The sequence below is a fragment of the Alligator sinensis genome, unplaced genomic scaffold, assembly GCF_000455745.1.
Source record: "Alligator sinensis unplaced genomic scaffold, ASM45574v1 scaffold602_1, whole genome shotgun sequence".
Taxonomy (NCBI): domain Eukaryota; kingdom Metazoa; phylum Chordata; order Crocodylia; family Alligatoridae; genus Alligator; species Alligator sinensis.
In genome coordinates, this window is record NW_005841976.1 from 2,592,680 (window position 1) to 2,610,052 (window position 17,373).

At 42.9% G+C, this 17,373-nt stretch overlaps 1 protein-coding gene across 1 annotated transcript in view; it reads right to left on the reverse strand.

Annotated features, from left to right (window-relative positions):
- LOC102386654 (cyclic nucleotide-binding domain-containing protein 2-like) overlaps positions 1-17,373 on the reverse strand; it is a 135,850-nt gene that overhangs the window by 38,218 nt on the left and 80,259 nt on the right. The window contains exons 11-13 of the mRNA XM_025200837.1: positions 17,067-17,136; positions 13,261-13,319; positions 3,954-4,187 (exon numbers count right to left, since the gene is read on the reverse strand). Of these exons, the coding sequence (XP_025056622.1) occupies positions 3,954-4,187; positions 13,261-13,319; positions 17,067-17,136 (363 nt within the window). The remainder of the gene's footprint in view (positions 1-3,953; positions 4,188-13,260; positions 13,320-17,066; positions 17,137-17,373) is intronic.

Below are 17,373 nucleotides of genomic sequence, written 5' to 3' on the forward strand. Positions count from 1 at the left end.
TATTTACTTTGTACAAAACACTAACTAAAAATAAATAGATAATAGGAATAACTAACCATACACTTCCTCATATTGCAACAGAGGGTGGTGACAGATGTAAAGAAAGCAACATGTTGCACATTGTGCTTCACAGTTAAGACGCAAGGAATGAACAGACATTCATTTGTAGCGTTATACTACTCAAAAGAGAAATCTTCTCAAAAAAGAGAGTGTGCAGACATTCCCCCTCTCCTCTGCTTCCTGCATCTTCCCCAGACCAGGGGTACCCCACTTTAGGGAGGGTACAGGAAGCCAGTCCTTGATAGAAGTAAAGAGGCAGGGAAACACACAGGTAAGAGACTCCTGCACAGGTCCAATCTTCCTAATTAAAAGAGGGAGATCTTTCTCCCAGACCTGGCATTTTTCCTACAGAAAAAATTATATGCTTCCATTTTCTAGTGAGTGTGGGATGTTTCCTCCTAGAAATGTAACGCTGGTCCATGCTCATAATTGTGCTCATATGAAAGCTCTTTATATCTGGAAAGTCAAAGCTACCACAACATATAGCTCAATGAAAGCCTATGATATTGGTATTCAAACAACGGACTACAGATTTGCAAAAGAATTTCTATCATTGCTGCAACTAATCACAGAGGATTCACAAAAGCTGGGAAATACAAATTGCAAAATAACCTTGCCAAAGGTAATTCTCTTGCAGAAGTGGCCTTGTCCGTGCTGCCTGTGTTCAGTGAACAGTGGGTTTATCCAACGCTTAACGGCTGCTTGAAATTTCAATACGTGGGGTTGGATCCTGCCAGGGGCTGAGAACCATCGGCTCTCATGTTTCAATATGAGGATTTTTTGTTTGCTGGAGAAAAGTTAAAGGGCATTTTCATCCTCACAAGGAGGTTTGATACCCACCCCACTTAGACTTAGTGTAATCAGGGGGAACTCCACTAAAGTCAGCAGTCTCTCAGGGCTGAGATAAGAATCAATCCCTCTCAGCCCAGTTTTCACTGCCCTTTCTGGTGTATAGTTATTTACACCTGTGCAAAATGAGAACAGACAACTCCCAAAGCAATATTCTCATATGCTTTAAGTAAATGCAAAAACAGTCTATAACGTCAACCAGGCTGCTCACCTAACGCAGTACAACACAGACCCCCCTCCACTCCAACAGTGGGGATACAGTTACATTTGTATGAGAACTTAGACTGGTACAGCTTACTCATGCATAGGACGAGGAAGAAATGCTTGCAGTGTAAGGCATCTTTTATCAATATATCTGCATAGATACCAGTTTGTAATGGTATAATTATATCACTAAAAATCAAACCCCAGGTGATAGTCAGACCGGTACAAAAAGATATACTTAGACCAGGCCTTTGATCTCTTTACAATACTCTGGCTGTGAGATGTATTGAGAAGTAAGAGGCAGAATGGATTTTTTTTTTTGTTCTATTTTTTTTTCATCCAAGAGAATTACTAGCATGCTATCAGGGGAACAGTTATTTCAGTTTTCCTAGTGGAAAACTAAAGGTATCCAGCCAGAGTTCAACTTCCCAAGCAAAATTTCCATTTTCTTTTTTTACAATCACAGTCTCCACTGAAAATGTATTTGACTAGAACATTCTCAGCCTACTCTAGTCTTCAGCAATTTCCAAACCTTTCATATTTGCAAGTAAATCTTGTCCCATTACAGTCAATGGCAGTGTTGCCACTGGCTTCAAAATGGCTAGATAATTCTGAACACTGCCAGAAATGTAGATGCACATCCAGATTGCTCCTGGATTATCAAAAGGACAGCCTTGTCCACAGTATTTTTGTCCCTTTCATTTCTTATTCTGTCAGGGGCTTGGCATTGAAAAAGCAGCCAAGAAGAAAATATGGTGAGGAAAAAAATCCTTTAGGGAAACATTTTCAATCCTCAAAAAAAGGTTTGATTCACATTCAATTCAAGTTTGGGATAATGATTTGGAGGTTCCTTTATCCTTAGTAAAATAGGATGATATTTTTGTGAATGTTGTTTCATAGATTTCATAGACATTAGGGCTGGAAGGGACCTCGGAAGATCATTGGGTCTAGCCCCCTGCCCAGGGGCAGGAAGTCAGCTAGGGTCAAAGGATCCCAGCATCCAAATGTTTCTTGAAAGTGTTCAGAGTAGGTGCGTGCATAGATTTGTTGAAAATCTAATTTTTTGTAAGATATTGATGAAGACATTTGACCAGCTTTACCCATTTCTCATTCTGGCACACCTTGTGCATGCATGTTCTGCAGTTATCAAAAACTCCTGCCTCTTAGTTATCAGCAGCACCGGTGGGAATTCTTCCATGCCTTTTCCCTTGTTTAGCAGTGCAATATTCCTAATCATTGCTCTAACTAGCTGTGCACATTTCATCCTTCAATTTACAGGTAGGACGGTAAAAAAATCCACTTGCCTACCTGACAAATGTAATGGCAAAAGCAGCATTTGCTTTTTATGAGAGGAAAATCTACACAGCACAATAATTATCCTATTTAAGCAATGAAGCTTGAAGACATTCACCACCAGTTGTTTCAGTTAAAGACACTGCTAACTTCATTGATCCAATGGCATTAGCAGGGCCTTTAAATTAAAGAAAACACCAAAAACAGAGCTGCAACTTTAATTAAGGCAATTTTGCTGTTGTAAGATCAGAATATACTTTTATGACTTGAAAATGATCTCTTATTTCAGGTCTAAGTGAAACTCCAGCAGTACTAGCTAAGATCCCTAAGTATCTGTTTCACAGTGACAGCTTAGGAGCTTGGAGAGCAATTTCACAGTGAGATATAAATTTCAGAGATCAGGATGGCTAATTCTTAGCAGGTTTTTTATTTCTATCTTAAATATGAACATTGGGGAATCACTGATAAGGACAGAAATTCAGAGCTGCATTTTTTAAAGGGATGGAATACAGGCTCTTGCCTGGAGGTTCTTCTGTGACAAGGCCATTTAACTACTGTAACTTCTTATACTGTCCTATTTCCATTTCCCTTAAAGAATGGGAGGCCACTCTTAATTGAAATTGAAATCTGAGATGAGAAATGATATTCAAATGAAAGTGCATCGTTGCATACTGAGCTCCTGTTTTGGATTAATTTTTGTAATCCAGAGGCTGCGCTGAGCAAAGATTTGTCTCTCTCTGTTTTTCTTTTCTATTCACTCTGGGCAATTTCCATGTCAAGTAGTCCTATACATATACATTTTCTGCCAGATTCTGATAACTTTACTCGATACAAGGACCATTTGTCTTTTGCAAATAGTTTTAGTGAAGTCAGTGGGACTGCCCATGCAAAAAGATGCTACAGTCAGTGGCAAGTAAAGAGATTAGAATCTGGCCCTTACTGAGGAAAAGTTTCTGAAAGTTTCCCAAACCTGCTGAAAATTGAAACCACAGACTTTTATTAAAGACTCTGCAAAAACAAGATTTTTTTATATATATTATGAAGTGATTGAGCTAGGCTCTCTGCTGCTTTGGGGCATTTAGTCAGCTAGCTTGCATAATTCAAATGCTTGGAAAGCCACAAATAATCCAAGCCCTTGCTCAGTCTGCAGAAAATAGTAAAGGAAAATACTTTGCTCCAGATAGTTCTGATACCATATGGCAAATTGCATTTTCTGCCAGTATGCAGCACATTTTAACTCCAAGGAATTTGTAATTATATTCAACTAATTAGCTCCATTTATTTTTTTACCAGGCTGTCCTTTCTGTTAAAAGGCAAGGAAATTCTCTCTCCACCCACCGTGATTATCATTTTTATTATGTGTATAATTGTTGTTAGAGGAAAAGGAATTTAAAGGCCAACTAATAAATATGCACAAAACATGTATCAAATGAGGGGAGCATGCCAAGTCCACTTTTGTCTAAATTTTCTCTCTCTGACAGATACAAATTCTTCAATTATCTCCCATGTTCTCCTTCAGGTCATCAGAGGGCTAAATACATACTTACAAATATATCACCTGCTCGGAGAGTCTGAATGTGAATGAATTTTTTAGTGGCATCCGCTCTTTCCTTCATTTCAGTGTTATCTTCCATGTCTGAAGTCAGAGCCTTTTGGGTGCAACTTGCTGTGGATTGCTGTTCAGGTGTTTTTTTCTCCCTCTGAAGCACTGGTAAGAGGTATTCTTCTTCAATAAAAGTGTCTGAGAACGGCTGAACCTTCTGACTCCCAGGTTCCCTCTGCTGAAATGAAACATAAAGTAATTCACTTGAGTTAATGGTTCTAGAATTGACCCTTGGAAAGACATTGATGTTGCCATTTCAAGATGGGAGATGGCAATATATCACTATTATGAAGCCCTGTGTGGACTGCTATGTACAAACTCTCCTGGTTTCATAAATGGAATTGTATCTCTGGAACAGCAAAGAGAGCTGTGGCCGGGTGGCATTTGTCCCTAAGTACAGTCTAGCACACAAGACTTGTCGATCACATAAATCCCTGTTTCCAGGATATAAAGTAAACTGTAAGGGAACCTAGAAGCATTACATTCAGATCACCCTAAACAAGGTTAGGGCACTCTAAATACTCTGGTGTGCAAGTGATCACAAGGCTTAGTTCACCAGAAAATGGGCGCACCCAATTTAATGTTAGTTATCTCTCATCAGATGAGAACTAAGTTTAGATCAGCATGGTCTAACTTGACCAAGTGAGGGTTAACCCAGCTTGCATGTGTTCATAATACAGCCCCAGGACTAGGAAAGCCCAGCCACTCTCCACAGCCCCAGGGCTATGCTGGTTTTACCCCCTTCACTCTGACCAGGCTATTTTTTCCCATCCAACAACTCTCCCCCAGACTGAGCAGCCCTCTCTATGAACCTACCAGCCCCCCACCCACGACCCACCAGTCCCCCCAGACCTGCCAGCCCCCCTTCATGGACCCACACCCTTCCTCCCCCAACTTGCTTGCCTTTGCCTGCCTGCCCTTTCTCCTGGAAAGCAGTGAGCACTTGCACTCAGCTATCCTGATTAAGATTTAAACTAAGCTACTTGAACCTGACGTGGGACCTGCAAACACTTGATACCCAAACCTTGGGCTGGCTGTCATCACTGGCAGGAATTTCATCCTTAGTAAGTTAAGTATTAAAAATTAGATTCTCTGTTTGGTACAGTTGTGGCAGAAAATAATCATAAGCAAGTTTCCATCCCCTTGATTTTGGCAACAGCCAGTAGCAGGGTACTAGGGCTGTGCAAAGCTTTGGTCCCTGATTCGATTCGGCAGAGATTCGGCCCAATTCAGCAGCCAAATCTCGGAATCCAAATCGAATCAGGGGACCCTTTAATCTCTCCGAATCGAATCGGAACCCTCCAAATTGATTCGGAGAGATTTGGAAAGATTAGACAATTCTGACATAGACACAGCTTTAAATGCTTTTTCTACATACCTCTAGGTACCAGGTGGCTCATCAACACTGTGATGTCGGGGCACATGGAGCATCCCACAGGAGCATGGGGGCTCCTCAGCATGCTCAGCTGCAGACCCAAAAGTGGACCAGAAACACTTCCGGTCCACTTCTGGGTCCACTGGGGAGCATGCTGAAGGGCCCCCCTGTGCTCCCCGGGTCAACGACTGGTGCCTCCTGGGTCTGGGGGGGCACCCAGGTTCCCCCCCAGCTGATCACTGAGCCAGGGAGGCGCCCTTTCCCCCCTACCCCACACTCCTGAGGATGCTCCATCCTCCCCAGCATCACAACATTCATGAGCCACACCCGATACCTCAAGGTATGTAGACATTTTTTTTAAAGCTGCGTCTATGTCCAAATCACTGAATCTCCAAATCAGCATCAAATCTTCAGATTTGGATTCAGCCAAATCGAATCAGGGACAGTGATCCGAATCAACGAATCAAAACACTGTTCCCGATTTGGGCTGACTCTGAATCGAACAGGGCCCGCTTCACACACCCTTACAGGGTACTACTTTTTCCACTGCCACCATTGATTATGTCTTAATTGTCAATAGCAATGTAGGCAGTGCTACTTCAGGTACTTCTGAAGTTGCAGAACAACTGAGAACAACTGCAGAGCAATTTTGAAACAGGGCTGTCTGACCAGTTTTTTGCCTGCAAACCACAAGCAGTTAACTGATTGTCTGCAACTCCCACCTGGGTGCTTCTTCCCCCATGGCTCCTGCTGTTGTTGTAGCTGGGATCTCTGGGTTCTTGTTCCCCCCCTGGAGGTAGGGTGGCACAGCCTGTGGGACCCAGTGGGGTTGGGCAGCCAATATTTCACCCAGCAGGGGAGTCCAGGGCACCCACAGCATGCCAGAGAGACCTGGGGGCTCACAGCTCATGTGGCATGAGGCCCATACGGCATACAGCCCCCAGGCACTCAGAAGTCAAACAACTCTGCTTTCCAATATGTGTTTGCTTATTTGGGCTGCTTTCCTTTTGCTGCTCACATTGCTTCCCTTTTACTGCTCCCTATTTGCTGCTCTGCTTGGCTCACATTGTTAAGAATGGCCTCTGATTTTGCATGATCGAGTGCCGAAAAAACCTGACACACCAAAAATTAGAAGCCAGATTCTTTTTCCTTTGGGTCCTTGTTCACACCAGCAATCTCACTGAAGTAAGTGGGATGTCTAGTGTTAAGAACTGGGAACCATGTCTTCAGATCTTTCTCTCTTTAGAAAGGTTGCCTATGATCCCTCTGAGAAAGGTCTGGAGAGAAAGATCTTGTGGTTAGAGCATAGGCTGGGTTGTGAAGGTTTAGTTCCTGGCTTTATTTTCTTTGACAAATTATTTAACCTCTCTGTACCTCCAATCCCCACTTTATATTTATATATACTTCTCTGTATAACTGCAAGCTCTTGAGGGATAATTGCCTGAATATTTGTATAGTGTCTCATCTCTTAGGTCCTCAATATTAGTTTCTATCTCTAGACACTACAGTATTGTTTAAAAAAAAAACAAAAAACAATTTTCAATGCACCTTAATGATCAAATACCTCCTCGACATATACTAAACAAACTGGTTCCAGTGAGCAAGGATGAGGACAGCCCAGTATTCTGCCGTTACTGATTGAACCATCAACCCTCTCCATTTGAATAAAGCTCATTGAAACCAGTATGACAAAGTGCCACTAGAGGAAAAGAAATAAATAAATAAGAATGAAATCTAGTGTCATAATGTACGACTAGAAAAGCAAAGCCTGATTTTTACACCTTGCAAATGGGTTTGCATATGTATTAATACCAATTTTCAAGTGAATCATAAGAGTTCCTGTACTTGACTCTAATCATAATCTATCCTGCCATGAGCTGTAGAGTGCTTTTGGCAGGAGTTTGTCACACAGCTTTGCCAGAAGAGAAGTGCTCTTTGGGGATAATAATACGGTTTGGATAATGGACACTGGATGTGATACGGTATGGTTACATAGCACGCTGGTTATCAAGAAGGGGAATCTGCACCTAGTTTGCTTAAACTATTGAGATAACTTCATTTGACTCATTAAAATTTCCACAGACTGGGCTAAATCATAATCCCCTTAAGGTGGGCAGCAAAACTCCCACTGGCTTTTATGGCATCTCTCTTTCTTTTTCACTCTCCTTCGCTCTTTCTCAGTTTTGCTCATCTCCCCTTTTACCCCACACTCTGGAAATGGGAGTCAAGAGTAACAGACTTTTATTTTTGCCCTGTTCCTCCAGTTAATGGGCTGTACAGATGGCTTCTCCCAAGAAAAGTAGAAGAAGCCTGAGTGACCAGACATCTGACACGAGCAGACAGAGGTAGTTAGCCATGTTAGTCTGAAGTCAGGAAGAAGGCATGGCAGAGGTATACCTTGTAAGCTAACTGAATGAGAGATGCATAAACTTTCATGAGCAACAGCTCACTTCATCAGAGGCTATGAAAGGACATGCAGAGAGCAGGCTATCAAGCAGGAGCGATTTAAATGCAAAAGACAGGGAAACTGGGAATGGTGGGCAAGGAGGGTGCATAAAGAAAGAGGGAGGACAGTACTGAGAAAGGTAGAGGGGTTTAAAGAGAGCAACAAAGCAATAAACCCACAGTGACATGGGGCTTGTAAGAGCTAATCCAGGTGCTGAGATAAGAATTCATAGTCCCTGTTTAGAACATACATCACACTATCCCCTTTGGGGATGATTTCTTGCTTTGCAATTTCATGTTCAAGTCAGTTTTTAAAATGCTCTTGTTTTTAAAACCCTGAGGTCAACAATGGTGTATCCTGAGAGGTAAAAGTGTTCTACCACAGACCTTTCTGTGTTGCTGGACTTGGCATCAGATGGGTGTCTGTTCATTCTGTCATATGGGGATTACTCCATCTGTTCAAAGTACGTAGCAGAGGAGCACTGTAAGCAGGTGATGGCATATATGACATTGGTAAAGAATCAAGTGAATGAACCCTGGATGTTATAGCTAGTGTTAATTGGTCTACTGATGATATGGCCTGTATTGATAAGGGGACACAGCAGGTATCTGGGTCTGGTGCAAGGCCTAGTGCCTCAGTAAAAATAGGAGTTAAGTAGTCTGTTGCTGGAGAGACACATTTTGAGGTTGGGGATGCTGTCTGTGAGCCAGGACAAGTTTGTCCCTATGAGTGAGTATTATTTCTAGGTAAGTTAAGGTTGCAAAAAAAAATTATTCAGAGTTTCTTCTGCAGTTTACCATCCTGCCACACCTTGATGGGAGTTAATTGAGAAAGAAAAAAAGCACACGGGCAACTCTGTGATGTTGTTGTTCTTGGAAAAACACATCTTAACCCACTTAATGACACTGTGACCCTGAGGTCTGCTCACTCTGGGAGAGATGCAATGATTCAGTTTCTGCAGGTGTGCTCTGCCTGCAGCACTGCCCTTATAAATTGCAAACAAAAAAACCCAGAAAGAAGAGAAAAAGAGAAACTTCTCCACACTGTCTCTATCCACAACTCGTGTCTAGAGCAATTAGTTTTGTATCAACAGTTTTCTTATCAAATTTTGTAGTTTATAACAATGTCAATAGTTCTCCCCTGTTACCTTCGCTGGGGTTAACCAACCATCAGTTTCAGTCGGCGTCTCTGCTCCTTCAGCTCTCATGAAATGCCGAGCTCTGTCACTTTTGTACCTCCGCATGAAGATTATCACCGTTGCAAAATCACCACGGCTCAGGATTCTCCTTCCAGGATATTCACACTGCTCACTCATCCCCCTTTCATCCTCATCATTTCTGGTAAGTAAATTATATCAGTCTCTTGTCTCCCGGGTGCAACAGACACTCTCAGCATCAGTTGACGACATCAGCGTTTCTCGCCATTTCTTTGCCCTTGGGGTAAGTTTCTTTCCTCACTGTACTCAAGTAATAGGGAGCAAGGTCTCCCTGTTACAGTCCCCCATAGTTACCTTAAGAGGGTCATCATTTTCCAGGAGGGCTGGGAGGTCATTAATGATTTGTCCAATGTGTTCAAACTAGGGGTTGTAAGTAGAAACCAGAGGGATTCTGTTGAACTTGTTGCAGGGTTAGTATTGTAGCAAGTCAGAGTGAGGCATGAGTCTTGGCTCTATGAATTTGAGTAGCTATGGTTTTGGGATCATGTTAGAAGTGTAGGAATTCCTGCTCTAGATCCTTAAGGTATGCACCCCAGGCAGTGGGATCAGAACAGATACAGGAGTAATGCAGAGCTTGGCTGTAGATCTAGTGGTGTGTTTAGGACAAAGGCAGCTGGCATGGATGTATCTGTCATGGCTGCATGGTTTCTAGTACAATGTGGTGGTGATGTGACCACTGCAAACTTTCACTACGGTGTCTAATGAATAAATTTATCTGTAGTCTGATAGCATGGCCTCCATTTGGATGGGTCTTCTGAGCTACAGTTTAACTTTTCAGGGTCAAAAGTCTTCCCACATGAATTTTCATACCTCAAATTTCTCCCCACTCTGGAGAGTTCTTTGTGCTGGTGTCAGAAGCCCCTTGATTTGTCCAGGATCCTTCTGTGCTACTAATGGTTTATATTCTGACCCCTGGACTCTCCAATTCAACTCAAACTCTCAGACCTTGACTGGTCCTGGAGCTAAACTGCTTCCTCCCTGCTCAGAAATCCTCCCAGTCTCTTCTTTTTTCTCGCCCACAGTGTCCTATTCATGCCTCAAGCTTCCTGTGTGTCCCCAGGAACCTTCCTCAATGTATATGCCCACTCTTCAACACCTCTCCTTCATATATGGAAATTTGTCACTACCCATATCCCTAATATCTGTAGTAAAGAGAAAATTGCATCTCCTAGTGTGCAGTCATCCTAGCCTCATGCAGGCTCACTGTTCAATCAAAGCACAGTCATTATGATTAGGTTCTCACTATTGTCCCTTCAATTATGTCTTTACGGCATAATGTGATACTATGCAGAGATACCAAAATGAGCTCTAAAAGGGCTAATTTGGGTATCAAAAGCAATGTGGCTGCATTAGTTTGATGCTGTGCATAGATAATTAGCCTTTCTGAGAAAGATTACATTTACCTAGGCAAAGCAGTATGCTAACAGCTGTACTGTTTCAGGTATCCAAATTAGCTCATTAAAAGTTAGTTCAGGTGACACAATGCCATGCCCTGCAGAAACTTTCGGTACAATGGGTACTTGCTGGAGGCACAGACGTAGAGATATTTCCATGCTACAGCAAGCTTCATAACAATAAGTTCATAATATCAACCAGAAGTCATAAGCCAAGCCATACACAGACTGACTGATTCCTCATAATATCCCATATTTATATTCACCCTGATATTTTAAGTTAGAGATTGGTTTAAGCCTGAAGCTTATAGCAATGACCTGGATGTGGGCAGTCACTCCTGGAGGCTGGGGTCCTAGCCAGGAGTCAGGAGCAAGTCAAGATCAAAAGCCAGAAAAAAATTTCAGGAACTGGGATCAGACCAGTCTACAAGTTTACCAGAAGATTAGCTGTGCAGACAGCTCACCGCTGTCTGCCTTGCTAGCTTCAAAGTTGTGTCCTATTCATTTCTTGTGTCCTGTTCATTTCCACTTGGCACAGTGATTCATCACAGCATAAGGCAGGGCAGGGTGGCACCTTAGAGACTAACTGGTTCACAGAGGCATAAGCTTTCATAAGAGACAGCCTACTTCACAGCTCACTATTCTCTCAGCATATATATTAACATTCCTTCAAAATGTCTCTAAGCCTGAAGTACTATAATTACTGGCATGCATATTGCTGTTATCCATATAAGCATCCCATTTCTTTCATTGAGTTTTCAACTTTATCCTGTGGCAGTGAGTTCCACAAGTTAATTACAGGTGTACAGAAAGCAACTTATCCATGAAAATAACTGTTGATTCTATCAAAACTTTTGACAGAAACTGCTTCCCAGGGCTGCCCACCTTCCCAGACAGCTGACTTTCCCACCACCTAGAAAGCTGCCTCCCCTCAGGGTGCTGGGGAAGACAGATAGCTCCAGAAGACAGCTGTCTCGGGAATCAGGCACCCCAGGGATAAGCCAAATGATCTAGTTCACCTCTCTCAAAATGGACTTTCTCTGATCTTCCTCTCGTGAAAAAAAAAATCATGTTTTTGTTTTTTGAGATGTTTTGTCACCAAAACAATTTTCAATATTTGGAAACATTTTTAAAGAGACAGAAATTTCCTTTTCTAGTAATACATAGTTAATATACATATATGAAGATAATACACAGATAAATGTAAGCCCAGAGCATTTCACTGAATTACCTGAGACCACATAGGAAGTCAGTAGCAGGGATGGAGAAAGAACTCCAGTGTACTGTGTAACTCATACATTTCATAGACATTCGGGCTGGAAGGGACCTCGGAAAATCATTGAGTCCAGCCCCCTGCCCGATGGGCAGGAAGTCAGCTGGCGTCATAGGATCTCAGCAACATAAGCATCCAAATTTCTCTTGAACGTGTTCAATGTAGGTGTTTGAACCTCCTCCAGTGGCAGGCTATTCCAGACTCTGGGGGCTCAGACAGCAAAGAAATTCTTCCTTGTGTCCGGCCTGAAACAGTCTTGCAGGAGTTTATAACCGTTCAACCTTGTCATCCCTTGGGGTGCTCTTATTAACTACTTAATCCCACCAGCTGGCAAGAAAATACTGGACCTGCAGCACAAGTTACATACACTATTTTTTTAGTAACTTCAGCCGTTGCCTACTTTTATTGTCATTCTGAGTTATTATTATTGGTATTACAGTAATGACTAGAGACTCCAATCTGCTGGACACTGGATGAGCACAGAGTGAAAGACAAGCTTTGCTTAAAAACGCTAACAGCCATACAGACAAAAAAGGATGCAGAAGGTGAAAAAAAGGTATGAAAAATAGGATTAGTTTCTGTGAGAAAATTAGATTTTTCAGCAGAAATCAAACTACTGGAACAATTTGGACCAAGTCCCCCAAAACCTAAAATCCTTGTGTCATCTTGAGGAAGTGTGATCTGACAGGAAAGCCAAATCCAGAGATAAGAATGAATCTACATGGCTAACAAACCTCAGCTTTGGCTAGCAAACATATGGCATGGTGGCAGCATCTCAAAACAAAATGTTTCAGTGTGTTGCCAGAGTATTCCAGGTTTTATCCTTTCATTATTTTTTAGGTTTGGTTTTGTTTGGTTTTTTCCCTTTGAGTAAAAGATACATTTTTCCACAGCCAGCATATGAAAATCAAGTTTAGCCGACAACACAGTTTTGAATATAAAGCTTGTTCAATACAAAACTATTAAGCATCCTAAATAAACGTCCTTTATTATACAGATGAGAAACTGAGGCACACTGGAATGAAGAGACTTGATTAACATTCAGTAAGAAGTCTGAGGGAGAATCGGAAATTGTACCTGATCTCTTGATGTCCACAAGATGATTTTAATCATAAGACCATCCTTCTTCTTGTGCACTCATGGAAACTCAACAGGAGTTTTATTAAAATGCATAGCCTATTGTGTGCAGAGTTCAATATTTTTTGCTCTATTATGTACGTGAAATCCTGCAACAAGACTGGCGAAGCAATGCTTGTAGCTTACTGAGAAGTGTGCTCATGAATAAGAAAGGATGTGCTTGGCTGTCTCTCTAGGATTGTTAGCTAAAAATGATTGCTTCTCTTTAACTGAAAAGTAGTAATGCTACAACCCAGTGTGGCCTACTTCCAGCCACAATTAACATTTTTTGTATTAAGTTTTCAGTGCTAGTTGTTAGGGCATATGTTTAAAGTTGCAAATTACAAATATCATTAATTTTCAAGTTAATGTGTTCAACCTTTTCTCCATGGTGTGTGTTTAAATAAAATTAGGGAAATGTGATACTGTACCTTAGTCAAGGCTTCATTTGAATATCCTTCATTACTAGCAGGCTCATAGTAGAGTCGGGCTGTAATTGATAAGAACGCTGATTACAAATAACAAACACTGTGAATTCCATATGTCTATCATTATCAAGTCTTTACATGTAGAATATAAGTCTGCAGCAATTTGTGGTAGTATGTATATTAGTGTGTGCACACAGTTTGTTTTTCTCAACATGCATGTGTATGCATGAACATACACATGCTATATGTATATACACATACATCAGTGCTTCCAAAGCAATGGTCGGAAGATTTTCCAATTAAAGGGAAAAAAATCTCAGACCATATTCTATTCTTACCTATAAGGTATACAAGTGGATGCTCCTGACAGATGTTCAGTTAAAGCACAATGGGATCTGATCCGTGACCCCAACCATCATGGCTTCTGCTATGCTGTAGGTACATGGCAGGAAACACAACTGCAGGTTTGGGGATCAGATTCCAATGGCACCCTATTGCTGGTGCAGGAAAAACCCAGGATTACAATTCTGTGTTGCCTTTGCATTGGCAATTAGCTGGTGCACCTGGCTTGGAGCAGGTTTGGGAGCCCTTCGCTACAGTTCACTCTCAAGAGAGGGAGTGCCAATTGGCTGACAGGTACTCCTGGCCTCAGGTGCAACAAATAGCTGGTCAGCACTGGCCACTCATTCAATTTAAGGCACAATGGGAATTAGCTGAAAAGTTACGACATATTTTGTGTAACAATTTTGTGGTTTATTCCCTGGTTTATTGCACCATTAATTACATGATTATGTGGCCATGTCTCAGAGCACTGAGGTGCCCTGCTCCTGAAGAGAGGAAACTGCTAAGGAGGGAGCCCTAGCAGTGACTAAGGAGCCCAGCTGTGAGTTGCTGGGGCAACCAGGGAAGGTCAGCTGACCAGAAGGGGCAGGGCCTGGCTCCCTTATAAACCCTAGGGGCTGGGGCCAGAGTCAGTTCCCTGCCAGTGGCCCAAGGGGAAGGAACTCTCTCAGGGAAGAAGGGTGAGGCCTAACTACAGGAGCAGTGTTTTGACACTGCTGAGGGAAGGAGTGTTCCCCAGTAGGCCGGACTGATGTTTTAGCCAGGTGGCTTCAATTTATGTTACAGCCCAGGGGCTTGTGTTTTGTTGTTACAAAACCGGTGGTTTGGGTGAGGCTATTAGGGGTTGGAGGAGGCCTCATAGGGGACTCAGTGCTGAGTGGGGACCCCAGTGCCAGTGAGGGCACAGTGTTTGGGGGTGCATAGACCCCAGCCCTAGAGAAGGGCAGCTGAGAATCCCCAGTGTAGGCACGGAGAGCCCCAGGAGAAGGCTGCGTTATTGAGAAGCCCCAGTGTGGGCATGGAGAGCCCCAGAGAGGGGGCAGCCTTACGGAGAAGTCCCAGTGTGGGCCCGGTGAGCCCAGATGGGGGGCAGCCTTACTGGGAAGCCCAAGTTGGGCATGTTGAGCCCCAGATAGGGGGCAGCATTATTAAGGAGCCCCAGTGTAGGCACAGAGAGCCCCAGGAGAGGGCCATGTTATTGAGAAGCCCTGGTGTGGGCACAGAGAGCCCCAGAGAGGGGGCAGCCTTACAAAGAAGCCCCAGTGTGGGCACAGAGAGCCCCAGGAGAGGGCAGCATTATTGAGGAGCCCCAGTGTGGGCATGGAGAGCCCCAGGAGCGGGGACAGCCACACTGAGCCCAGTGCGGGCGTGGTGAGCCCCAGGAGAGGGCGTAGCATCACAGAGATGGCCCCAGAGAGGGGGCAGCGTTGTAGATAAGGCCCTGGAGAAGAGGGCGCAGAGTGAGATGGGGCCGGGGAGAACCCTAGCACTGGAGGGAGCGTGCATCTAAGGAAGGAAGGCCCAGAGAGAACAGGAAGGGGCCAGATAGTGATGGGCCTGAGTCAACGACTATTTCATCGGCGAGGTGTGGACTGCAGTGTAGGGGAGGAAACAGAGCCACAGATAGAGCCCCCTAGCAGCGGAGCAGTACAAGGGCAGCCTCCTGCTAATTAACACTGATTAATCAATTATCAACAAGGCATGGCAGAAGAGTAGACGGGCAGTTGCCCCAGGAACAGGTGTGTGGGCCACATTAAGGTCAGCCCAGAGCGGATACCTGTTATACCATGTTAGTACTTAAGTTGTGATTACATTCACTTAGACACTTAAAAGATGGAACAGAGCTTGGTCCCTCCGGTCTGCATTTACAAAAAGGAAGCCAAGCCTTGTAAAATAATAGTTAACATTATTTTGCATTTATATGATGCTTTACCTGTATGAAGTGCTTTACATCCAGTAATTGATTCTCTATTAGTTTCCTTTGTGTCGCCCTAATTTAACTGAAAAAGAAAACTGGATGGCCTATTTCCACAAACAAACTAATAGCTATAATACTTTATTCCAAGAATAATCAACAAGACCATTCTGCCCAGGTGGATGCCAAGTGCCGCCTTCAGGATGTGTTCGCTCTCTCTTCATCCCATTTTCTGCACCCCAGGTATAGGTGCTAGAGCTGGGCAGAGAAACACAGTTCAATTCCATGGTGGATTTTTGGATTTCATAGTTCATTTTGACTCCTAAAAAAACCCTAATCGTTTCCAAATTCTCAGTGAAAAGGAATGGGATGCTGGCTCTGGACCTATCCATATGGTAGGCTGCCCAAGTGCTGAGGGCCTTGGCTACTAAGAAGCCAGGAGCTGGGAAGCCTCCAGTTGCCCAGTAGTTTGCTAGGCAAGCTGTTAAGGAACAAAGAAAGACAGCAGGCAGGAAAACAGGCAGGTTTAAAAAAATCTGAGCAGTTTTATCAGATCAGCATTGAAACCTCCTTCCTTGATTATGACAAATTGAGACATTCCCACCAAAAACATTTCTTCAACTCTCCAGTCCTTGTCCAGTGACGCTTTTAAATCATGCTGCTTCCTTGAGGAATTTGGTTAATGGGGCTGATTGGTTAAGATCTGGTGTAAGCCATAGGAACCTAGGACTGGATGGGGCTCCAAAGGCCATCAAGTCCAATCCTCTGCCTTGTAAGTAGTCATGTACTGAAGGCCTCCCTAAAATTGCAATTGAAAGCAAAATCACCACTTCAAGCCCTCACACACAATTAGAAAGCATAAAACCAGAAGCACCAAGAACATCCAACAACAAAGTGCTAGATAAGTGTGTATGAGACTAGGGCACTGCCAATGTCCTGCCAATGTTGGTCACTGTTTGCAAATATAGACTTTTGCATATTAACTACACAGGTTGCTATACCAAGAATACCCTACCCTATCATACCCTTTTCCCCACAAACTTACATAGTTCAATCCTAAAGCAACTCAGGTTTTATCCCTATTATTTGCCTTGGGAAGCCATTCCAAAGCTTTACCTATTTAGTAAGTAGAAATATTCTACTTTCCAATATGCTGTTTTCATAACCAGTCAGTAGCCATTTTCTCTTGTGCTGGTCACGTTTGTCAACCTAAAAACTCTTTTCCCTCCATTGACTTTAATTGATTTCTTTTGACTTATGCTGGTGTGAAACTAGAAATAGGCTCAATATTTTTCAGGGTATAGTGATTGAAACAAACCATGAAAACAATGTAGTGGAAGGACTGTGAAATAAGGGAGGAAAGAGGTGCACAGATTTGAGGAGACTAGTCACAAAGGGTTCATAGGTGTGTACACAGAAAGGACATCTCTGATGAATCCTGAAGCTACATGGAATTTATAAGATTATATTGGAGAATGAGTGGACTGGGAATGCAATTGTTACTGTTTAAGAGGGAAAAAAAAATAAAGCTTCCAATAAAATGAAGACTTACAGTATCTGAAAGACTCTAATGATAACTGAGGTTTCGAAGGTGTCACTGCCTTCAAGACCCGCAGCCTCCCCTAAAAGAAAGAATTGTTTTCAGCTCTGTGTAATTGCAGGATGTCTTCCCACTCCAGAGTGAAGGTGATTATCTCTAAACACAGAACAAGTTGACTATCCCTAGACAAATAATAAGACATTATCTTTCTCTTCCAGGCAGCTAATTAAACAGGTTTGGTCTGTACCAATGTGTGTACTGTAATTTCTACATTATTATAGCTACAAAAATTAGTGTCAGGGACTGAAAAGCAGCAGGA